General features: G+C 45.1%; 1 protein-coding gene across 2 annotated transcripts in view; it reads right to left on the bottom strand.

Annotated features, from left to right (window-relative positions):
- Positions 1-9,844, bottom strand: part of RAPGEF5 (Rap guanine nucleotide exchange factor 5) — a 161,068-nt gene extending 151,224 nt beyond the window's left edge. Inside the window, exon 1 of one of the 2 annotated variants that reach the window (XM_075083017.1) lies at positions 9,549-9,844. In XM_075083017.1, coding sequence (XP_074939118.1) covers positions 9,549-9,752 — 204 coding nt within the window. In that variant the 5' untranslated portion in view covers positions 9,753-9,844. The remainder of the gene's footprint in view (positions 1-9,548) is intronic. The other variant, XM_075083016.1, reaches the window with a different exon arrangement.
- Positions 9,845-25,603: the final 15,759 nt, after the last annotated feature.

Below are 25,603 nucleotides of genomic sequence, written 5' to 3' on the forward strand. Positions count from 1 at the left end.
TAACTACTAGATTCCACTTTTGTTCCTTTAAAACTTGCCTCTCCCATGAGTTTGGCCTTCCTTAACAAACACCACAAATCTCAGTTCGTCCTGCAACACAGATTCAGCAGCAGACTCGCAGCCCACACCCCCAGATTTGCTTTCACTGCCAAGAGGCTTCGGGCACTGCAGAAACGACAAACCGCAACAAAGCGCTGGATTGTACACAAGCTGGGACCCAGACCATATCTAAGGGATTCTTTTAGCTCATTCTTTCTGCCATCCAGTAAACAACAGCTTTGCGACTTTCAGAGCTAAACATGCGTGTGCTTTGTTTTTCTCCCCTTCTTTCCATATTTTAAAAATCAATTTATGCATCACTGAAGCGCATTCACCTATGGGATGAAATGGAGCATCTGCTTGACAGTGTGCAGTAGCAGTCTATGACAGCAAATGATTACCACATGCATCTGAAATTACAAAGTGGTTTAGGATCACTGAGTCTAAATCTCTCGGCCAGAACTTGGCCAGAAAACCACAATGAAGTGCTTATCATCTTAAAAAAAAAAAAAAAAAAAAAAACACAACACAAATAAAACCCAAACACCTGCTCTCCCTCCCGCTCCTTACCCCAGGCAACATCATAAATTCTTGATGCTCACAAGTGGTCTGGACCTCAATTTTCTGTTGGAGGGTTTTTTTTTGGTTGGTTTTCCTTTTTGTTTGGTTGTGGGGTTTTTTTGTTTTTGTTTTTTTTGGGGGGGGACACACACAACGATGGATGGGACGGACATGACACAACTTAATCTAAAATGCAGGACTTCTCTGGCTTACTGCTCCTGAGTACTGCCCTGCAGATGGCATACCATCTACTGTAACATGAAGGGCATGGTTTGACATACATTGCTTTGGCCTGTAGTATCACTGCAAGCAGCCACAGGCCCTTGCTTGGGGCTAGTCCCAGTGATGATGCTGACACGCAACCTGCAGAGATGCTCAGAAGGGCCAGCTGCGGGAAAAGTTACAAGCAGATCACAATAAAGCACACGCATATAAAACCTACTCCATAATTAAGCAACAAGACTGTTGGAGAGCCTCTTAACTATTTCTTTCCTTACTGCTCACGTAGCCCATGTGTATCTCAGCCATATAAATACTTAGGTATGCGTTCCAGGAAGCAAGGAAAGAAATGTGACACACACCCCCCACACCCCCTAAATCAAGGAGAAAAAGAAAGTTGCATTCTTCACAATTAATCTTTTAAAAAAGGCAAACAAAAAATCATCCATCATTTTAAGATTTAATGGTTTAATTCAGTTCTAAAACTGAAGGCAAAAAATGATTACTGATACTATGAATACAGCTCTACTGGTATTTATATAGACTGAAGAGTTTTCTTCCTCTCAATCAGCAGAATATTTTCTTTTTGCAGTATAAAAAGTATCTTGACTTTTAATCAGTTAGCCTGCTGTGTCCTCTCCAGGAAAATATCTTGTGAAAAAGGAATTAATCAGAATGAACTGTATACAATAGTATTTAAATACTAATAATTTACCCTAGCTTAATACAACAGCCATAAGCAGATCATTTTACAAGGTCAGACTAACCCAAGTCAAACCATAAGTTAACTGAGATAAAAGACATCGTGTCAGTTATGAATAGCTACTGCCTTTTACACCTGGAACTTGAAAATATCCAGATCCTGCTTCCATGGCTTTCAACTTTACAGCCCAATGACTTCATTTTTATCCTTAAACTTTTGCCAAAAGCACAGACATAATGAAAAATGTTTAAATCAAAAGGTGTCATATGGATGGAGTTTATACAGCAGATACCGAAAAGCAACCTAAAATATTCCACTGAAATGGATGCATGTAGATGTATCCTACGGGATCTGCCAGGCAGCTTGACTTGGGGAAAAAGAGGTTTCAGAATTTGTGCACAAAGAGCACAGCAATGTACAGATGGCCCAGCTAAGCCAGCCCTGAGAGTCTACAGAAGAACAGAGCACTCTCACTCTGTCCAGAATTAAAAGGCATCCCATTTTATTTTCAGTCCTGCAGCTCCATACTGAGCCCCAACCAACACTAAGGCTCTTTTTCTAAGCATTAACATGGACGCCTAATAGAAGATGGCTCACTTCCCAAAGATACAACTGTGTGACCAGACCTGGGTGCCTGGTGATCAGGCACAGGATCGCTGTGAGACCCATCTGGGATCTTGAGTAGTTGAACAGAGCCAGACCAAAAGTCAGTTTGCTGAACCCCATCGCTTCATGCACTGGATGTTACACCCAGAACCCGCCTGGGGAGAGGTCAGAAACCATGGGTGGACAGGAGCACTTCAGCTGTACTATATAGCTTGCTTATTCAGTTATCGCTATAAAGTTATAGTCAATAAGTTACATAGTATAAGTATAAAGAAAAAGCAACTTCCTTTCCCATATGTGAATTAATTGTTACATATTTAGGATAAAACATCTGTTTTACTACAATAACTTTCCATTAATTAAGTTGAAAAGATGGCATATCCTGCTTGCCTTTAAAAACCTATTGCCTCCTATTTTCAGCGTTTTCATCAGCATAAAAATGCACAGCTTGTTTTGCAATTTCCTCATGGCACAAATGGAATTCACACCACTGGGGCCACATGAGTAGCAACAGCTGAATACAAACCTTAAAGGAGTCTGTCATAATTGTACAGTGCAGCGCTTGTTCATTCATCCTAGCGGCTGGGAAATCTAGCGTGAATTAACCAATAATGCAGGTTTGCAACCAAGCAAATTTATATATACAATTCCACAAAGTGAATTTTGTTTATTCCACTTTAAATACGCAACTAAGGGGACAATCAGCTCACCTTTAAATTGAGCCTTTGATCAAGATGTAACACTAGCAGAAATTTTGCAAATACTGAGATACATTCCTTTTAATTACAATGGCGTTGATATTATTTCCTACGTAGATTTCCTTGATAGGTTTCCAAGCCACACAAGGCAGCACCACATCTGAGGCTCTGCAGGCTATGTCCCTTAGAAATAGGAGCAAAGCCAAAAGTGAAAGTAGTGAGATTCTTGTTCAACCAGAATTACAAAAACGTGCAGGGCTGATCGATATTTTCTTTCGGAGTCCCTAAATGAAGGTGTTATTTCTAACACAAGAAAAGCAGCATTTAAAGACTGAGAGTGGGCAAAATTAACTCAAGTTTTCAGCTTCGTTTGCAGTGTGGGCAAGGGGTTAAAGACAAGACCATGTTTCATAGCAGCTGACTGTAGGTCAAAGCGGGATTTATCAGGATACACTCTGGCCAAAATAGACAAAGGAAACGCAGAACCTGTCCCATAGCTTAGAGCAAGTTACTGCATTTTCTGTGTCACAGGGTCGATGTCTATTTTATGCAGCTTCCATGAGCACGAGCCACATGATGGCACCTCTTCCCCATGCGTTGCCAGCAGCACCTGCTAGTGTTGCACCTGGGCTTTCCCAGGGACGCTAGCAAGCAGCTGAGATGTCAGTCCAGGCATTGCCAGCCTCACACCCAGTGCCAGCGTAAGACCACAGGCAGTGGGCATCACCCTGGCAATCAGACTAATCCCCAGCCTCGGGAGAAAAATAACTCTGCATTCTGCAAAAGTTATTAGGTTACTTCCTAGGGCAGAAGAATGGGTTAGCCTTAGCCTTCCATTTCATTCAACTGTAGTTAATCAAACCCAGGCATAATTTCTCAGATGTCATAACACATGGGCTAATTAAGTATTCTCAATTTAGTAATTCACTGAACACTGACTATGAAACAAATTATTATGCAAATAAACACAAGAGACAATGAAATTCCCCATCACCTACCGTGGTCACTGTCGCTAAGCCATTTTACTCATTACTCAACATTTCATGTGTCACCAGTCACAGACCTGACAAGTTAAAGGATACTGTGAAAGACAATTATCTTAATCAAATACATTTAACAGGAATACATAATAAGCCTGATTACAATAGGAAAAATTCAAGACTACTTACCACGACTATTTCTAGTCACATAATAACTGCCAAAGTGATGGCAGTATTAAGTTACTGAGTAGAACCTCTACAGCAGGCTTTAAAGCAAAATGCCACCAATATCAATCAGCCTACTTTGATAATACTTCTGACAGCAAAACTTTTGTTTCACTGAGCCAATCCAGCATTTTTGTGCGCTGATTTCAGCCAGTACAGCATCTACATAACACAACGCTGCATCTTTTTAATGCAGGAGAAACACCAAAATTAAAGCCTCTATAGTATATATAAACAAAGGTACCAGAGCAATTGTTCTCTTGACTTTTTTCTTCTCTTGTCTTTACCAACACTGGTCAAATGAACATAAAGGTCCTAATGAAACATGTTGATGGCATTGTCACAACAAATGTAAACAGAATGGTCTACAGGAAGATGAGGTGACTTCGAGGACTAGAATATTAGGAAAAAAGCATAATCCAGCAGCATGAAAGACAAGGTCATTCAGGCACTACTAGGATGAGGAGCTGCCAACAAGAATACAGACTGCTATAAACGTCAGCCGTTGGCAGGAAGATTACCTGACTAAAAGGTAGATCTATATGCTCGGCTCAAACAAAATGTATCTATTAGCCACCAACATAATGTAGCCATGGAAAGAAGCACTGGAAATTCTGAGTATTTCCAGCAAGGAACTTCTAATGTCCTGGCAAAACCTCATCTACAACACTATGGCTTCCCCTATCCCAGGATTAACTGAGTAGAGGAAAGTAACTTGAATGACATAAGCAACTGAAAGCTTCTTACATGAAATGAATAAAAATTCAGCAAAACATAGATTGAGAGGTTCGGATGCTTCGTTTAATTAAAACAGATTGCATATAATTTTATTTTTTTCCCTGTGCCAAACAAAAGTTGTCTCCAACAGCATGACAACTGCCACTGCCAGAATATATGATAGATATCTCTAATATGCTCCAACCCTCCAGCTATTTTCAGCTCAGGAACCTTCTGTGCCTGATGAGGATTATGTATGTTCAATATATTTCTCTTCTATGAACTTCTCCAGTCTCACTCTGAAATCATGTAAACTTTTAGTGTCCATATCTTAACTCCCATGATTTATTTTCTACCTATAATCCTACAGTCAGTTTACACCCTGACATACACATACAGCAAAGTTGCCACTCAAAACAGAGCTAAGGAAAAGACAGTCTGAGAACATTTGTCTGGCCAAAAACCTCTAGAAACCGCACAAGTCATTACAGAGTCTCAGAAAAGAAAATAGTCATGGTATCTCTTCAACCTCCAGCAAGCCAAAGGCATGTCCCATGGTGAAGGTTGGTACAGGCCATCAAGATCTTTCATAATATCAGAGTAATAGGGTTTGACACCATGATGTCCAAAAGGTTTTCCAGCTCCACTACTGTGGCAAAGAGCAACATCCATGCTCACGTATAACAACGGTACTTTGTGAACCTACAAAGCAGAGAAGGTCATTAAAAATGTCTATGTGTCTGTGTATGTGTGCAAAGTAATTCCTCCTCCAACTTCTCAGAGCTTCACCTGCTCTCCCAGGAGGCACTCAGGAGGGGCATTAGCTCCATTGAGTCCAACTGAGCGTTGTGAAAAGGATTTTTGGCATGATGGAGTGACTGCTGCACTGATGTGCGTGCAGGACCTTGCCACTGCTGTTCCTGTTGCTTCCAGGGGCAGGGACCCGTATTTCACCACTAATTACAAGAAAAAGGGGAGAAAAGAAAGGCATCTTTGGCAAGCACCAGGAAGAACAGCAAAGATACTTCATAACGAAAATACTCATGCCTAATACATGTGCACTTAACATACCTCAAGGAGGCAAACTAGGAAACAGAAAGGTCCCACTTTCCAAAGATTTTGATAAAGCACATGGCAGAGGGGAACAGTTCCACAGGGTACAGCAATCCACCACAACAGATCCCTCCTCTGCCTCTGCACAAGCTCTGACACACACACACAGATACACACACAACTACCACAGCAAAAGATTGGAACATTTTCTGCTGCTTTATCCAGCAGAAACAAAGAAGCACCGAGCAGATGATGAGGAGTAAAACCCACACCTCACAGCTTACTGTGCAACTGCAGCTTAACCCCCAGTGCCGTCTCAGACATCTGTGCTGCACCTGCCCTAAGACTGAATTTAAGAAAAACCACCATCAGGGACAAGGCCAGCATCCAGTTCAAAGTTCAGGAGCTTTAAAAAAAAAAAAAAACAACATTGGGCTTGGAAGTGGAGGTTAGTTTTATCTGATATCAAACAGTCTAGTGCCAAGGGCCAAGGACTGAGAAGCCCAAACCAATTTAAAAAAAATTATTCCACCCTGTACTGGTTTTCAGAATTTATTCCATTTTTTGTATACTACGCTCTACTATGCAATGCTTTCCTCCCCGCCACACCACAGGAAGTATTTGAACAGCATGCAGTGAAGTACATCCTTAAAACAATTATAACACCCTTAACGCGTTATATTTTATTATCCATAGTCCCCAATCATGCATGCACACAGATTACCCCTGGTTTATAGATGAGGAAGCAAAATGCACTGCAGGCAGTCTCTCAGCAAGTCAGCATCAGAGACAAGCCCCCTGCTCAGGGGTCATAATATTTTTCTAGGAAATTAAACAAGCCAGAATTTCAGCTGGTCAACATTTACTTGAAAACAGCTCACCTAAGTGAGCAACATTCCTGATGAAACCAGCTGGACAAATAAGACTCTTGGCTTGGCATTTGAACAAACAAAAAAGCACAAAGCAAAAGTCACTGGAGAGGAAGATCAGACTAAATTTTTTTTACAAAGGAATAGAGGGAATGGAGATTTCATAAGCAAACAAAACCCTCCAAAAATTAACTTTGGTTTAACTTGAAATGTTTTGTTGAGGTGAAACAAAGGAATGAGTGTTTCATATTTGTGAACATGTGAACATGTGAAATGTGAACATTTCATATCAACCTTCCTCCAACCTTATTTTAAGGCTTTTTTAAATTTAAGAGTCATGTTAAAAGGGAAAGTATAAAAAAACGCTGCATTTCATTATTCTAACATAACCCTTCTCTCTCCCCCAAATACTGTCATTTTCAGGGTTGAAGTTATTTGCCACATTAAATAGAAATATGTGAAAAGGGTCATGCCCCTAAAATTCCATTTCTGGGGGAAAAAGGCACATGCACGGAGTGGACAGGAATCAACACGGGGCACTACTAACCGAGCCAGACTGCTCCCTGGATAATCGCACATGTGGGAGAGACCCTCCATTCACCCCAAGCGTCCACTTTGTTTCCAAAGGGAACAAGTGACATTAACACCACTACTGGACTCCTAGCATGACTTGCGCCTCAGAACACCCCACTAGGCACCTGCACTGCTGAATAATTCCAGCTGCAGGAGAATCCCTGCAAACCCAGAGGCAGCAGAGCACAGCAGTCCCATTCTCCACACAGGACCAGGTGACCAGCCAGAAGGTCTTGCTGGAGCCATACAGGATCTCCGCGCAGCATCACCCACAAGATCTGCTGCATTGACTCCAAACTTACAAACTCACCATCCTCCCTCCAGACTTCTTCCTACCAGGATGGACAGTTCAAGAAAAACTTTGCAGGATGACCCACAGGGAATTGGAAGGCGAAGCCGAAGATGACATTGCCACTAAATCTGTCACGCTGCGTTTGCTGGGCCGTAGTGCGGCACATCAGTAAAGACAGGCAGAGCCTCAGCTGGGACTGCATGAAGCAAGACGGGACCAAGGCTTCAGCAAGCACAACTGAGCTGCATGACCCAGGAGCTACCCAGGCTTCTCACCCAGGTGTTAATTCACCCACTCCAAACATTTACAGAGTAACTGTTGTACCACTCACTTGTCAAATGCTTTCAGCAGCAGCGAGGAATAACCGTGAGGATAAACCTGAGCCTGCTCTGCATGGTGTCTCCCTGAATCATCATGAATTTGTTGTGCTAGAACAGTACTTCAGACCCGCCTACAAACCAGCATCGTCACCGGCAGCGGTTTTGCACTGCTTCTTACCTCCACACTCCTCACTTACTCCACTTCTTTGGAGCGGAACTCCAAAGCACACTTCTAGTATGCTTTTAAAGTGGAACAAATTAAACTAAATTCAGAAAAGGCCTCATCTTCACTGGGAGATAAATATCTGTTGTAAACATTCTGTTAGGGCAGAGCAGGACTTGGCTATTTTAAATCGTATGAATCCTCTTAGGTCTGTTTTCTTATGGACACTTGTCAAGTGGATTACAATTTCACCTGAACAATAAAAATCATTAGGCACCTCCATACAGACTAGTCTTTATTCAGTGGGTTAAGTTCACTTGAGGAAATAAGCTTATCTAGAACAGAACTTTGAATCAAAACGTTACTCAGAAATAGCTCTTCTGCTGTAAATTCATATACTAAATCCTGTTTATCTTCTTTGCACACGTATCTTAGAACGGACCATTCACCCAGGAAGTTTGGTTTTAAATTCACACCCTACTGTATTTAACCAGAACTTCCCCGTGCAGAGAATTCATTCATTTACACGGGTAAAGTACTGCAAAGTTGATGAGGGTACAAATACACATCATGCTGATTGCTCCGCACTGACTCCCTACACAGGCATTTACCAGTGCACCAAAACCACAAGGCAGCTCGCTTGATTCTCCACGTAGACAAACCCAACTCCACGTAGGTGAACCCAGCTCCTTCATTTCAACTACTCAGATGATGGGTGTCAGTCCAGTTTTGGCCTGCAAGTAAATTTTGCCACGACCTGACAGCAGTCCCACCCCCAGGATATGGCTCCAGTCACAACTGGGAGACATTGAAGGCATGAGCAGCCGCTCACCACTGCCGTTCCCAGCTGCAGCAGCATCACACCGTGCTTTGCCAGGGTGCTGCTTCCTACCAAACCACCCCTGTGCCATCACCCTTTCCAAAAATGAGTGAACCTGAGTGAATTTGGCTAGGGATCTCCACGACACCCGCGTGACCCCACAGCCTCAGTCTCTGGAGGCCCGCAAGACTGGGGGTTACAGCACGCCCAGAAAGGCCTCTTAGCTTCAAAGACATGGGTGCACGTTGAAGCTCACGGCTTTAACACGCGTTGGCACAAGCGTCGGAGCACACCTGCGCAGCATCTCCTGACAGACGAGAGCATGCATTGGCCCACACAAGTTCTGCCACATGGAGGGGAGGAAAGGAGGGATGAGCGGAGCCACAGGAGGAACCCAGACACGGGGAGGGGGACGCCTGCTCACCCGGCCTGGGATTTCATTTTTTACCGGAGGTGGCAGAGGCGGGCCGAGCCCGGGGCCGGCCTGCGGGCACCCCCGCCCCTGGTGCCGCCGAGGTGCCGCCCCCCGCGGGGGGCCTGCGCCGGGACCCCGCGGCCCGCCCCCCCCACCCCCCCCTCCACCGCGGCCCGGCCGGAGTCGCTCCGCCTGCCCCGGGCACCGCCGCCGGGCGGGCAGGGCGGGGGCGGCCCCGGAGCGGGGGGGGGGCGCTGCCCCGGGCCGCCCGCCGGCTCACTCACTCCTTACTCACCCGGCCGCCGGCGGCGGCGGCGGCAGCAGCGCTCTTCCTCCGCAGGGTCAGCCCGCTCCGCAGCAGCGCCGGCAGCTCCCGCAGCTTCTGCCGCAGCTGCACCGGCGGCGGCGGCGGCTCGTGGGCTCCGCCGCCGGGACTCCAGCTGCGGGCCAGCTCCGCGCCCTCACACGGCGACGGCATCTTCACGGAGCCCACGGCCATGCCGCATCCCTGCCGGGCTGCGGCGCGCACACGCGCTCGCCCGCTCTGCCCGCCCGCCTTCCCCTCGCGTCGCCCCAGCCCCGCTCCCACCCACAGGCAGGCAGGCAGGCAGCAGGCAGCACACGCAGGCAGGAGGCAGAGGGCGGCGGGCGCTCGCACACACCGCTCGCACACCTTCCCCGGCCCCCGCACGCCGCGGCCCCGCCGCCGCGGGCAGCCCCGGGCGGCGCAGGAAGCCCCGCCGGCCCCTCCACCTCTCCCGCCCCGCGGCTCCGGCAGTGATAAAGTGCAGGTAATGAGGAGGGTGGAGGAGGCGCGGGCGGGAAGAGGCAGAAAGTCCTGTTAACTCCTTTGCGCTCGGGGACCGCCGCCCGAGCGCTGTCCCCACCTCTGCCGGTGGGCTGCGCCCAGCACGGACCCCGCACCCGCGGGGGAACGCGGGAAAGAGGCGGCGGGTCGGAGCTGAGGCGAGAGGAGGTCAGGCTCCTCCGGGGGCTGGGCGGCCTCTGCCCGCGCCTGGGGGTTGCCAAGGCCAGGCTGGAAGAGTCCCCGAGCTGAGGCTGCCTGGGCTGGGGGCTTCCCAGGGTCCCCCCCTGCCCGCGACACCCTGTGATCCCCAGGGCTTGTTTATGGCTCAACGGGGAGAAGAGCTTCCGTGCGCCCTTCCCAGCAGATTCTTGACACAGTGAGGTGTTTTGTTCTCCCTATCAGCATTGACCCTGAGCAGTTCATCTCAGGTGAATGACTTGCTTCCAGTCATTCTGGTAATCCCTGGAAGTGAACCCTCAATGCCAGAAACCAGTTCCTTTACTCTTTATGTAAGGATTTACTCTTTAGGTAAGGAAGAAGGACAAGGCACTTGTCTAGAATTAAGTACCTTGAATTACGGGGGCCTTTAGTCCCTGGAGTCTGGCTTTTCTACCTCAGTGGTGCAGGCATTGGTTCCTCTCTGCCAGACTCATCTCATCTGTTTGAATCAGAGAACTGGATGTAAGGTGTGTCTCCCCTGACATACATCTTCTGCCTCAAGCTACAGATAAGGCTGGCCTGCTCTTCCCGATTAAATTCACCAGTGCCTAAATGTCTTGGTAAATGACATTTTAAGTTAAGCCAATCTCACAGGCACATTTTGGAAAGCTGTCACCCTGTCTCAACCAAGAGGTGCCGTTGGTTTCAGGGACTGACCCTAGTACTCATCCAGCCCTGCAGGCAACTGGCTTCACCGTGAAACTAACCTTGCAAAAAAGTGAACAAATTTTTCCTCACTGATATCCTCCCTAAACCAACTTCTCTGGAATCACAGAGGCACCCTCAGTGAGAGGGAGGTGGCATAGGCGCCCAATCTGTGGCGGGGTGCCAAAATGCAGAATGGGCCCTTCCAGCATCAGTGTGACATTGGGTTATCTGTCCCCTGAATGTAGCAGCAGTAGCCTGGCGTTTCAGCTACACTGACCTGACAGCAGGCTGTTGCAAAATGGTGATCCTGCCTACGAGCCATGGAAATGTACTCCCTTCACACCCCTTACGTGGGATCTGGTAACCATCTGACGTTAGTCAGCTGATCAAACTGGTGGAAAAATAACACCTCAAAAAATAATTGATTTTCCATTGGCCAGGCAGCTGAATTGATCTGCCTTGTGACCACACAGCCGCAGGATCGAGGAAGGCCGTAAGTGAGGAAGTGAGGAAGGCTGGAAGTGAGGGAAAGCAGAACTGCTCCTTTCAGCAGTCATCTGTCATTAAATCAGCCTAACTGCATCCTGTACGCATGACTTCATGAGCAGCGCAAGCTGGGCCCAACCCAGGTACCCGTGAAAAGCACAGGGTTTGCTCCAGCCACATCCTTCCTGCTGGTACCAACAATCATTGCCCATTACATGAGCCAAATCTGAAAAGTCAAGTGTTAAGAATCAGCTGTTTTAGTGGAACGATATGGCCAATCGCATGATGCCTATTGCTGACACAAAAGACACAAAAGTGATGGGAATGTGACAGTCCTAACTCAGAGGAAAAGTGTGCTGCAGACCCCTCAACCCCAAAACACCAGGGAGACATGTGGGCCCATGTTGGCAACATCACCACCAGCCCTTTTGCAAGGGCAAGTGGGATTATGCCACAAAGATGCTTTAGCCAAGGCTACGCTGCATAATCAGACATGAGGAACACGAAGAGCACTGGCTGTTCTGTGCAATGCCTCGTGTCCCAAACATCTCCATTATTTCACTTGATTTGTGCTCTCCGACTGCCCTGCAATGTGGTTTTGACAGCTGTGTTGCCTGGCAGCCACTTTGTCACAGCTCAGGATGTAATTATGAGGAAAGGTATATCTGCACCCAAAAGAATAATGGATCCTTAGTCTACGGGCTTTACAAAAGGACCATGTTCTTTGTCCGAGTCTTTGGGCGCTGCTACAATACGAACAGCAGTAAGACAACTCAGTAAAGCGTGACTTTGTATCACAGGCTGGGGTTTAACCAGAAGTACTTTGGTTATGTTAAGAAAGGGTAAAATTATGCCAGTGCTCAGAATTTCTTGTTTGTTTTTTTAACAGAGCAAGGTAAGTATAATTTGTGAACAGTGTTGAAAGAGAAATAAATAAGCTCTGCAGTGTGTTTAAAAATAATCAGCTGCCAGATAACATAATTTGGACTAACAATTGTCAAGAAAATGGAGTAGGTAGTAGTTAGGTCTTTCTAGTTATAGTTTGGATCATTCCAGTTTGGAGGAAGATAGTGATAGGAATTGTTTAAAATTCTTACATTGGTTGTTTTTTGTGAAGTCACAGAAGGTTAAGCTTGGTGAATGAGCCTGATACCTGTTCTTTTTCCTCACAGGAAGGGGGCGGGGAGGAGAGCAAAATTAGATCTGGTCAGAAAGTGGTTGGCAAAACACTTTTATTAAAAAAAAACAACCGTTTGTTCCACCCAAAATGTTGTGGGCAGAGTATCTTGCTTTCAGTGAACCATCTCTGAAGGGAGAGCGAGGCTCTACAGGAACGGGGTCCCTATTCACGGCAGGTTTGGCCTCCAGCTGACTGCAGATTCCTGCCCTTTTCAGGCACCAGCAGTAATGCAGAAGGGATATCAGATCCACTGACCATGTGCAGGCACAGGGGAACTTCTAGTTCTCCAGACTATATACTTTTAATTTGTTCCGATATAAAGCAAATCCAAGGAGATAACTCCCTCCGGTGCTTCTACCAAGAAATCTAGGTTTGCATATGCTTGCCAGTGTAGAGTCTGGACAAGGGTTTATTCTCTCGCTTGCAAGAGACTTCATCTAAATATAGGAACACGTATGTTTAAAAGTATAGGAAACGTATGTTTAAATGGGTACAGGATGGAGTCTGGAGACCTAAGCAACTTTACTGCAACTTTATAGATGTGGGGCCTGGGAGTGTCTGCTTTTCTGAATGTGTTTGTTTTTCTTATGTGGTGTAGCACAATCAAAAGAAATGCAGTAAAACCAATACAAGTTGTTTCATGCCTGTATGTGTTTCATATCAGTTTTTAAGTATATCATTGCAAAAAAAAGTTATCTGGCATCAGACATTTCCTGACAAAGCATAATAAACGCTCATTTTGGACTTAAAGTATTAGGAGTTCTTTACTTTCGGAATAACTGATAGATGCCGCTTTGGATTTCCCTGCATGAAGAAAAGATAGGTAGTGCAGGGGCAGATCTGGGGAGTACTGGGGTGCAGGAGCCAGATGTGAGGAAGCCATCAACAGGCAGCGATCCCAAGCCAGCTGCTTGCAGCAGTCCTTTTTGAATATTTGCTCTCCCTGACCTGGCAGAAGGCGGTCAGAAGAAAGCACGTTTTTTCCAAAGCACCAACACCTGCTGTACAACCAGTCAAACATCACTTCCCCTTCCCCAGGCAGTCCTGCTGGAGTGGGGACGGGGAGCAGGGCGATGCTTTTCTACGCTTTCAGAAACTGAAAGGATTTATTTCATCCCATCTCTTCAGGAAGCAAGCAAGCAGGTTTTTCTTCATAATACCTCTTCTCCCATGCAGGAGGAGGCAAGCTGTGCGCTGCCGGTCTCCCTGTACCACATCTGGATGAACCTCAAAGGAGGTCCCCTTCTGCAGCACTTACCCTGTGCTCTCACAAGAATCGTATCCTGCAAACTTTGCCAAATGTTACTCCAGGCCCAACGCATACAAATCACAGACTGTCTCTGTCATGCTCTGAGACCCTGCCAGTTCTCAGGCCCCTGACATGGGATAGACTGGCCTGGCAGATTTTTATTTCTGGCTTTAAATGCGCCACATGCAGTAAATTAGAAGGGCTGGGGGAAAGCTTTGCTTCATCCTGCTGCTTTGGTGTTTCAAAGGAGTTTTGGGGCACATTTCCCCAGTTCCGAGAAGGGACATGCATGCCCCTTGTCACTTTAGCCACAACGCAAATGTCTCAGGTGACCATCCAAGCACCATGTTGTGGCTGGAGACACACACTGCAGAAGTCTGGGCAGCTCTCACCTTCTTCTGCTTTGGAAAGTCATCTTCGGTTCATCCAACTTCAAAACAAAACCAATCTGTTCACCCTCAGAGCTGCTAGGGATCGGCTCTTTGACTGAATTACTGGCTTTAGGCTTTTGAATTGTTAGCTCCCTTCCACCTGATCAAAGAGTGGGATCTCAGTTGCATTTTAAATGTTGGAGATCACCAACTGGCTGCAGCTATAAATAGTGTAAATTGATTATCAGTGCCACATACATCCAGAGGATATATGTGGGTCACGCATACTTTTTTTTTTAAGTCATTGATTTAGTTTCTCACATCTTTTTCTTTTTGCAAGAAAAATTTCCAGCTGGTTTAGTACTGTGTCATCACACAGAACAAATATTCAGTGACTTAAGCTCAGAAGCACTGCTTGCAGCATTCCCGAGATGTGAAAGGCCTGCAAAATGTAGCAGAAAGATACCAAAATGGGAACAGGGCACAGGGAAGCAGGAGATCAGCGCGGGGTGTGACTTGAAAGACAGTGGAACAGAAGAATAACTACAAAAAAGAGGGAAGAGGTGAAAGATAAAGGAGATATATGAGTAGGTGAAATATTTCAAGTAGTTTCATGATTTGTGTGACTCAGCTGGAATGGCTGAAGCCACCTTTATTAATTCAACCCCCAGTATTCTGTTGATGGCCTGTGAACATCTTCACCTTAGCACTGACCCTTTCTGCCCCTGCGTCATGCCAACAGCCACCTGCCCCTCTGCCCCCAGCACCTCTTCCAGGCTTCAAAAATCAAGGCATTTTCAAATGGGCCGCTCAGCCCATGTCCTGCCAGGGAATCAGGACATGGTCCCTGCTCTTGACTCTGCAGCACTCAGAGATGACAGAGCTCAGGAGCATCCTGAGCCGCTGGTTTTGCTCCTGCTGTTGTCTGAAGCGGAACTGGGGCACTGGTCAGAGGATGGGTGGGAGGGGGGTGTATTTAGGGGGAGGTTTGTAATCCTAGATGGATCTCTTTTTGCATTTCCTTTTGTCATTTGGTCCTTTTTAAGACTCACTGGGCCATGACGACAGGGGCAAAACTAATGTAAATACAGCCAAAAGCATTGTTTGGTGCTTGGCAAAACTTTCGCTTTAATACAAATCCAAGGAAGAATGCATTTGCTGTGGCAATTGTGATTTGCCAGAGCTAATGAACCCGACTCAACTCTTCAGTTTGATTTGTCTTTTTAAGATACTTGGAAGCAGGGGACCTTATGACCCCTCAGGGAAATTAAAACTCTTAAAGGTCTCATGTCTGGCCTTTTCTGTCAAAACAATGTTGTCATTGAGCTATTGCTCTTTCTCTTACCGGCCAAAATTAAACTCCAAAGCCAGTAAGATCTTCAGTGGAGTTTGTTCAGTATTTCTTTTTTTTTCTTTCTTTCTTTAACTAAACACGAATCTCAAAATGACAAATCAATATCTTTTAATTAAAAATTAAAAAAGAAACACATAAATGGACCCATGGAATCAGGAAGTTTTTCTGACAGCTGCAACCAAAATTCAAGTTCCTTTTCCACCAGGCACATGGGCATATGCATGATTTTTTTTTTTTAAATGTTCAGTGTGAGAACATATACATGTTCTGTACATATACATGTACAGAAGAGATTGTGTAAGAAATTTTGAAAGAGACAAATTGGATTTAGGTGCTAAATTCTCGCTGAAAGTCAATGGAAAATCTCCCCTGTGTGATTGATGGTTATTCTGCATAATTATCATTTCTTTCTTAGCTGTTAAATTCTGTATTTATGTTTAAATTCATGTTTTCTGTTTTAATTCATATTTTATGTTTCTTCTCCATATGTGTAAGTGTGAGGATGCTTTAGCCTGATTTTGTAGAAACTGGGTTTAAGACACTGTACTCCCGCTTTGTACATCCGAGACCTCTCTGTGTAACTTCAAACACTTAAGCTTGTCAAGCACATTTGACAGAGGTATTGAAATCCAAAAACTATTAAGTCTTTAAAAGTATTCTGAAAATAGGCAGCCAGTTAAAAGCTGTGGTTAATGCTTCACCAAGGTAAAAAGTGCAGCATTTCATATGAGACCTTATAAAATCCAGATAGGGTCTCAACCTCAAGACACAAATCCATAGAAAATCAGGCTTCATTGATCCCCCTGCTCACAGAACCACTACAGAACTGTGATATATATACACACCCATACAAGTTTCTATAGCATATACATCCCTACAGCATCCACTCAGCTTTCATATGACCAAGCTACTATAATGTAACAGTAATGGCTTTCTAATATGATTATAGTACCATTTGCAAAAAGAGATATTTGCATATATATGCACACAATTGTGCAAGGTCACCTTTTGTTTTAAGTACAGCGTCAGTATCTCTTGCTTCCTCCATGGGAACAGGCCTTAGCCCCACATATTCTCTTTGATGAAGGGAAAATACAAAACCACATGCCAAATATTTTGAGTTTTCAGCATGAACCTGGATCCATGTTGACAAGCTTTTCCCAGGGATAGTAAACCCAGTAAAATATTTTCATTCCAATTTCTTGAGAGGTTGGAAAAATCAACAAAAGAATAGCATGACACCGATTGCCAGAAATAATATTACCATTTTAAACATAAAACCATCTCACAACATCTTGTGAGTAATGAAATGCTTTAAAACATTTTCTTTAATTTGGTTTGTTTGTATTGTGTTCTGGCTTTTGTTTTGTTTTAAATGTGCCTGATTTGTCCTGCTGAATAAAAGCACCACAGCTGTTGAACAGGAACTGCGAGGCAGATGACTGGAAGAGAAAATCGCGTCTGATCAGGGGTTCAGAAGAGAGTCTCCGCTGTACAAGGGATGGTGCAGGGTTTGCTCAGTGACTAGATAGGTTTCTCTGGTTTTGTTAAGGATAACATCTCCTCCTGGCAGAGGTAGTCAAGTACAGCCAGATTAGCACCAGCAGAGGTAATAAGGCTGTAGAGAAATCCAGATGGGTTTGTCCTCTACTTTTGGGCATTGGTAGAGCAGGGAGGGGTCACTCCAGCAAGTCTTCTGGCATAAGCCAAAGGCCAGGGAGAGATGTTGTCTTCCACATCTGTCACTGCAGGAAGGCCAAATGCTCTTGAAGTGAACATGTGACTATGATCTAGTAAATGGCTTTTGAATGGACCGACACAAGGGCATTTTCAACTCTGTGTCCACAGTTACAGCTTGATGAGCTCTCAAGTCTCACTCCAGCAGCCCTCCTGGGATTCCAGGCTGTTCAGTTGTCCTCTGGGACAACTGTTCAAAGGGTCTGTGGAAAGACATGATCAAAGCAATCTTGGCATTATTTTCGTAATGACCCGTTCAAGGAACTAGTAGACAGCAGGGGCAGGGAAGGAGAGGGCTCACCAAAACAGCTTTCCCTGTGCTGAGATAACCAGCACACCTGGAGGATAGAAGAAATTGGCTGTGTCCTGCCTACCCCAATCTCTTCCCCCTTCAGCCTCCTCTAACTGCTTACAGACATCCCTGGAGACTTCTGAAAGGCAACAGGAGTTGGGGAGTTAAAGAAATTGGGAGAGCAGACCAGTTTACTGTAGGGTGTAAACTGGTGGGTCCAGTAGACACCATCCATGGAAGGTGATGGATGCTGGCTTGTAAAAAGGGGTGGGTTTCAGTGAGACCCTTGGCTACCTCTAGAGATGGAAAATGTTTATGATTTTTGATCTTGCCAGGTGTACTTGTATGAGAGAACAGTACTAGCTCTGCGGTGTGCATGCATTTAGCTGTCTGAAATGTGTTTAGGTCACCTGGGAGCACCCAGCACTGTAAAGCAGGACACCCATGTCACCCATGTTCCAGTCCCCTGACAAGTTGCATCAGCAGCTATGCAAAACCTGCCGGAGAAGGGTCCCAGAAAGTGCACAGCATTCTTCTGGACCTATGCATGAGAAAGGCGTAAGATGAATTTTCCTTGCCCATGAGAAAAAACTGTTCCCCCTCACTGAAGCCCTGGAAAAAGACCTTTTTTGTACTCTGCCTGCAAGACATTTACAGTGTTTTCTGAGACTTGGGTACACTACCATGTATAACAATGTTATATCTGTAACTGTAATGAAATAAAATTATAAGGTCAGATAAACGTTACGCTATTTCTAACAAAATGCCAAACCAAATTAATCTAATTAACAAGTTGGTATTGAACATATTAACTTACAGACAAGCAATTCCTAAAGTATCTAATGATGTATTAAGCTAACAGCCCAAACAACAGCATGTATCAAAGGAAATCTAAGACAGACATTCTGCCAACTAGAGGACTTGGCTAAACTCATACATTCGTAGCTGAGACTAATTTTTGAATTAGAGCTTCAGTAATACTCTTATGGCAGCCTGCCTAGACTGTTGTGGTTAGACAATAGCAATTCTTCCCTTTTCTTCCAGTATTTTTACTCATTTGCAGCACAATTTGTGAAGAACATAACTTGAAAGCCAGCCCAGCATCCCACATTGCAATTAACAGTCAAACCTTTAAGGTAATAATAAAGACATACATCATTGCCCCAACCTTATATGTGACTGCCTCAACATAGTCAGATGTTTATGGCTAGGCACTTATTTCTAAACATCGTCCTCAGCAGCAATTCTAAAAAAAACCTCAACAGATATTAAAGAAGGAAACAGAAAAATACTTAATCATATATTTGAGTTTCTGCTTCCCAATTCTTGCCAAACTGCATTTATCTCAGGGAGGCTGACTTCCTTTTTCATTAAGACCTAGGCAGCTTTCTGATAATAATAAACTAATGGACTAGTAAGCTACTTCTACTGGCTTGCAGTGACTCTATTTCTAGTATTGTTTTGTGCTTCTGACTTGTTAGAAAAGGAGACTAAATATCTCTTGTGAATGTTTGAAAGGTTCAGTTGTCTCCCTTCCCACACTTTTTCAACAAGATAATAAAAGGCACCTGGGAAAAGGGGAATGTAAGTGGCTGGAGAAGGCTGATGAAAATAGGATGAAATATAGTAAGTCCCTCTAAGCTTATATTAGACTTGTATTACAAACTAAGAACATCTTCCTATTAGCCTTCACTGGTGCTGCCAGTCGGTAAGTACTGATACTGATTAATTAATGAAAAATTCTATTTCGGCAAGTGAGAATGCTCTTTGAATGGGAAGTTATTACAACTAAATGGATCATGTAAAATCAGACAATTTGTCCTGTGAGCTCCACTGAAAAAACTGAGCCAATTTGGAGGATGCCTGAGAACTTCTTACTCTGAGAACTTCAAAGCACACCGGATCTCATTAAAGACCAAATAAATGCATTTCAAAGTGGACAAAAGTGGAATGAAACACATTTCTCACATAGATTCTTTACCTTTGGGTTTTGTTTATCTACAGTTACCTACATGTTAACCGATCAACCAGCCCCCTCTTTCCTGCAATAGAGAAAAATGGGAGTTTGTAGATTTGGATTCAATCACTGTGTTTTGGATGAAACATGTCATAAAAATTATATTTTTTCTCCACTGACTATAAAGTGAATTAAGGCTAGCAGCTGAAAGCTAGGCAGCTGCACTGCAGACACCTAAATTTTGCACTGGGTTTTCATTCACGCTTCTGCAAAATGGGCATAAAATGTAACTAAGCCAGGAGGGAACATTTACATTATCCATAGCAATGCAGATTGATCACATACAGTACAAGGAATTTAAAAAGTGGACTTTATAGGCCTGCTCCACCTGTCATTAAATTCTTACCAAAAGCTGCACAGATTTATGTTAAGAGCAGAATCCATCTATATTGCTGGTTTATTTATCTTTTTTCTTTGCAAAGTCCAAAATCCGCTGTCACTTAGCATTCCATAATACAAATCCATATGCAAAGAAGTTTGTTATATCTAACAAGAGTGTATTGATCTCGTATACATTGCACAATACCTGTGACTGGCAGTTTATCAGTATATCAGTTGTTGGCTTGTTTATGCAAAAAAAAAAAAAGTGTTTGAATAACTTCAGCCAATGTTAACGAACCTCTCAGGTAAACATACTATACATGCCTTACATGTTCATTGTGTTGGATATCAATTACATGCCTTCATTAAATAAACAGGCTTTATCTTTTGGTGCATCACAAGAAAATGATATATACCTGACTGTAAATCTGTTTGGTAGGGTCTGCAAAACAATCTCTGGGTCTGAAACCTTTGTCCTAGCTAAGTTATAGGGAAAACACTAACTTTCAGAAACGGCATATACAAACAGGCCATTTGTTATTCAACCTGTTCTCTGGAGGCTGTGTTGCTGTGGATGAATAAACAGTGCTTAGTCTGAGGATGCTGGTTGGACTCACCACGTTTTCCAGCTGCTCGCAGTGAGTAAGCACAACGGGGGAGAGAAGCAGCGGATAATGTCTGGCCAAGTAGCTAGTCAGGTGCTGCCTGCCAGCCCAGCTATCAATATTATGGACATCACAACCATCGCATTGACAGACCATCATTTCATTAGGACACCAGCTGTAAGTCCAGAGCCTCTGACTTGACTACAGATACTTCAACAACCACCAAGGTTTGCTAAAATGCAAATGTCCTCTTCCCTGGAGGAAAACGTGAGGGGCTTGTGGGATATTACTACTGACACCACTGACAGTCAGCACACTGACTACCATATGGCCCTGTCTTCCTATCACCCACACATGCCTCCCTAGCTTTCTGGCACCGCATGTGTTCCCCTGTCAGAGGCATGAAACATGAGTGCCAAGTGGCAGAAAATAAAAGCTGAGGCTGTCCCACACTCCCACAAAACCTTCCTGCCCACTTCCCTCCACTGATGCTGCCAAATCTCACCCCAAGCCTTCCTGTGATTCACAGATGCTTTAATCAGTTCTGAACAGATAGATCTTGTGATCGAACAAGCACCAGAAATGCAAGGCACCGTAAAAGAAGACCACTGTACCCAGCAGTTCACCAAGGCTGCCAGTGCCCATTACCTTCAACCGGCACAAAGTTTTACATGCTGAGGAGGGGGCAGGAACGAAGAGCTCTGAATACAACAGTTGCTTTTCCTCCATCATGGTAAGCAGGTGCCACTTGACAAAAATAGCTGACACGGAACCCACAGGAGAAGGCTCTCGTCTTCAAAGACACAATTTGGCATTCAAAGTGTCTCAAATGCATGGGTAACAACAGCCTGCTATTGACTATGGTCAACACTTGTCCTCTCTATTCCTAAGTAAGCTCACAAATAAAATAACCAAAGATGAAGTGTAGCCTTGTATAATTGAAGCTTAATGTCTGTATTCAGATCCAGGACTCGGATGCAAAAGCACTTTAGTAGATGCAAAATCTTCTCTAGTCAGTGGCTAGACAGAAAACAACCTTATTCACTCCCCTGGAACTGCCTAAAGCATTTCATGCTGTCTCGGGGATGCGGTTCCTTTTCCTGAGAGGAAACACAAGGTCCAGGGTAACAATATGAAATGGTCTGACCTCTTTCTGCAGCAGGGCACTCAAAAAGTAATGAGCGAAAACTGCAGCTTTATCACAAACTTTCACACAGCTCTTTTTCAACATCTACAAGCAATCACTCAATATAGCTGTTGGAAAACCAGGACTTAAGGTCCAAGTTGTTACTTGGAAAGTCACTTGTATGACCTTTCTGAAATCAAGACCGTGCATAACATCGTCTAACAGTCATTCCTGGCTGTCCCTGGTAGATTAGAATCTGGTTTTAGTAAATCATGCCTTGATCATCCCTCATGATCATCCCTCATCTGACTATAGCATCCAGTATATGTTGGCAGGAAATTGCAATTACTGTAAAATACTGCCAAGTATCTTCTCAGAAATGCAGGCTATCACAAGCATGCCAAACTTTGCTACCACAAGAAGCCACCCTTTTGCACGCAGTCACAGAATCACAGAATCCCAGGTTGGAAGGGACCTCAGGGATCATCTAGTCCAACCTTTCTAGGAAGAGCGCAGTCTAAACAAGATGGCCCAGCACCGTGACCAGACGACTCCTGAAGGTGTCCAACGTGTCCAGGTTAACCACTTTCCTGGGGAGATTATTCCAATGGTTGACTCTCCTCAATGTGAAAAATTTTCCGCTTGTGTCCAATTGGAATCTCTCGAAGAGCAACTTGTGTCCATTCCCCCTTGTCCTCTCCATGTGACTCCTTTTAAAAATGGAGTCTCCATCTTCTTTGTAGCTGCCCCTTAAGTACTGGCACATGGTGATGAGATCCCCTCTGAGCCTCCTTTTCTCAAGGCTGAACAAACCCAGTTCTCCCAGCCTATCCTTGTATGGCAGCTTCCCAGTCCTTTGATCATCTTGGCGGCCCTTCTCTGCACCCCTTCCAGCCTGTCCACATCCTTTTTGTATAGCGGGGACCAGAACTGTACACAGTACTCCAGGTGTGGCCTGACAAGCGCTGAGTAGAGTGGGATAATGACTTCTTTCTCTCTGCTGGTGATGCCCTTTTTGATGCAACCCAGCATCCTGTTGGCCTTCTTGGCCGCAGCAGCACACTGTTCGCTCATGTTGAGCTTTCTGTCCACCAGGACCCCCAGGTCCCTTTCCACAGAGCTGCTCTCCAGCCAGGTGGATCCCAGTCTGTGCTGCACTCCCAGATTATGTTCTCCCAGGTGCATGACCTTACACTTGTTCTTGTTGCACTTCATAAGGTTCTTGCTGGCCCACTCTTCCAGCCTATCCAGGTCTCCCTGCAGAGCAGCTCCCCCTTCTGGGGTGTCTACTTCCCCAATGAATTTGGTGTCACCTGCAAACTTCATCAGGCTACACTTGATCCCGTTATCCAGACCACTTATAAAGATATTGAATAACATTGGGCCCAATGTTGATCCCTGGGGGGGACTCCACTAGTGACAGGTTGCCACTTGGAAAAGGAGCTATTTACCACCACCCTTTGGGTGCGGCCTGTCAGCCAGTTCCCCACGCGCTGTACAGACCACTTGTCTAGGCCATAACGCATCAATTTCTCCAGGAGGAGACTGTGGGGGACTGTATCAAAGGCCTTGGAGAAGTCCAGGTAGACAATGTCCACCACCCGCCCCATGTCAACCAGGCAAGTCACTCGGTCATAGGCCACCAGGTTTGTCAAGCACGATCTGCCCTAAGTGAAGCCATGTTGGCTTTTCCCAATCACGTGCTTCATTTGACTTGTGATGGCCTCCAGGAGGATTCGTTCCATAGCTTTCCCAGGGACTGAAGTAAGAGCGATGGGCCTATAGTTACCTGGATCCTCCCTCGAGCCCTTCTTGTAGCTAGGGGTAACATTTGCCTTCCTCCAGTCCTCTGGGACATCCCCTGTTCTCTGTGACTTCTCAAAGATTATGGAGAGTGGCCTTGCAATGATGTCAGCCAGCTCTGTCAACACCCTCGGGTGGATGGCGTCAGGGCCCATTGATTTGTAGGGGTCAAGCTCCTGTAGTAATTCATGTACTAACTCTTCCTTCACTGATGGTGGTTTGGTGTTTGGATCAATCGGCAATTTCGTTCCCAAAGCCTGGGACCCTACAGTGCTGATAAAGACAGAGGTGAAGAAAGTGTTGAGGACCTCTGCCTTTTCAGCACTGTTGGTGATTGATTCTCCTTTTCCATTTAACAGTGGGCCTATGTCTTCCTTCTTTTTCTGCTTATGGTTGACATACCTGAAGAACCCTTTCTTGTTATTTTTGACATCTACAGCCAGTTTCAATTTGAGCTGGGCTTTTGCTTTTCTAACTGCATCTTTGCATGCTCTGGTAATGCCTTTGTAGCTCTTGATGGATAATGCTCCACTTCTCCATCTCTGGTGTGCTTCCCTTTTGGATTTGAGTAGACCCAGGAGGTCACGGTTGAGCCAAGGGGGCCTCTTGCTCTGCTTACTTCCCTTTCCTTTGTAGGGGATAAATTGGCTTTGTGCTTCCAATAGAGAGTTCTTGAAGAACTCCCAGCACTCACTAGCTTCTTTGTCTTCCATGGAAGCTTCCCATCTAATTCCTCCCAATTGAGTCCTGAGTGAACTGAAGTTTGCTCTTCTAAAATCCAGAACCCTTGTCTTAGAGCTGACCTTCAGCACACTCAGCAGGATCCCGAACTCCACAATATTGTAGTCACTGCAGTCAAGGCTATCACTAACCGAGCTATTACAGAGCAGGTTTTCTCGGTTTGTGAATAGCAAGTCCAGCAGTGCCTCATTCCTGGTTGGCACATCTAACATTTGTATCAGGAAACAATCCTCTATACATTCCGGGAACTTGGTGGATGACATGCGAGCTGCCGGATTTTTCTTCTAGCAGATGTCTGGGTAGTTGAAGTCGCCCATCAGGACAAGGGTCTGTTGGCCAGGATCTTGCTTTAGTGCCCCAAGTATCGCTTCAGCGGCATCATCATTGTGTTTAGGAGGTCGATAGCAGATGCCCACTGTGAGGTCCTGCTTGCAGATGACCCCTTTGACTTTAACCCAGAGGCATTCGATAGGAGCAGTTGCAATCACTGTAGTTGACTTCGATACATTCAAGGTTTTCCTTAATGTACAGTGCAACTCCTCCACCTTTTCTACCCTGCTTGTCCTTATGAAAGAGCCTGTAACTGTCCATTGTGATCCCACAGTCATCTGAGTTGTCCCACCATGTTTCAGTTACTCCTATGATGTCATACCTTTCTGAGTGGGCGCGGAGCTCCACTTCCTCCTGTTTGTTACCTAGAATGTGTGCACTTGTATACATACACTTGAGGTGATTACTCTTCTGTTTCACCTCTTGGGAGACAGCTAAGGAACATTTGCCACCACACTGCTTGGCCTGACTTACTCCCCCGTTGGACATGCTGGTGTGAGCATTTTCGCAACCGATCCCACCCCCCAAGTCTTTCAGTTTAAAGCCCACCTCACCAAGTTAGCCAGCTTACTGCTGAAGATTCCCTTACACCTTTTAGACAGGTGGATTCCATCCCTCCATAGCATGTTGTAGTCATTGAAGAACACCCCGCTGTCATAAAAGCCAAACCCCTCATGGCGGCACCAGCCACGTAGTCAGGAGTTGATATACATTATGCGCCTGTTTCTGGCTGCTCCCTTCCCTCCTTTTCCCAAAATGGAAAAGAAGATCATTTGGGCACCAATGTTTTTCACTTGCTCCCCCAGGGCTCCAAAGTCTTCCTTGATTTTACCCAGGTTATGGCTCTCAGTGTCATTCATGCCTACATGAAATAGTAGTAGTGGATAGTAGTCTGTTCTACTGATAAGTTGTGGCACCCTCTTGGCCACGTCTCAAACCTTGGCTCCTGGAAGGCAGCATACCTCTTGTGACTCCCTGTCAGGTCAGCAGATGGGTGCCTCAGTACCCTTCAACAGAGAGTCACCCACCACAAGCACTTGTCGTTTCTTTTTACAATGTCCAC

The sequence above is a fragment of the Phalacrocorax aristotelis genome, chromosome 2, assembly GCF_949628215.1.
Source record: "Phalacrocorax aristotelis chromosome 2, bGulAri2.1, whole genome shotgun sequence".
In the NCBI taxonomy this organism is placed as follows: domain Eukaryota; kingdom Metazoa; phylum Chordata; class Aves; order Suliformes; family Phalacrocoracidae; genus Phalacrocorax; species Phalacrocorax aristotelis.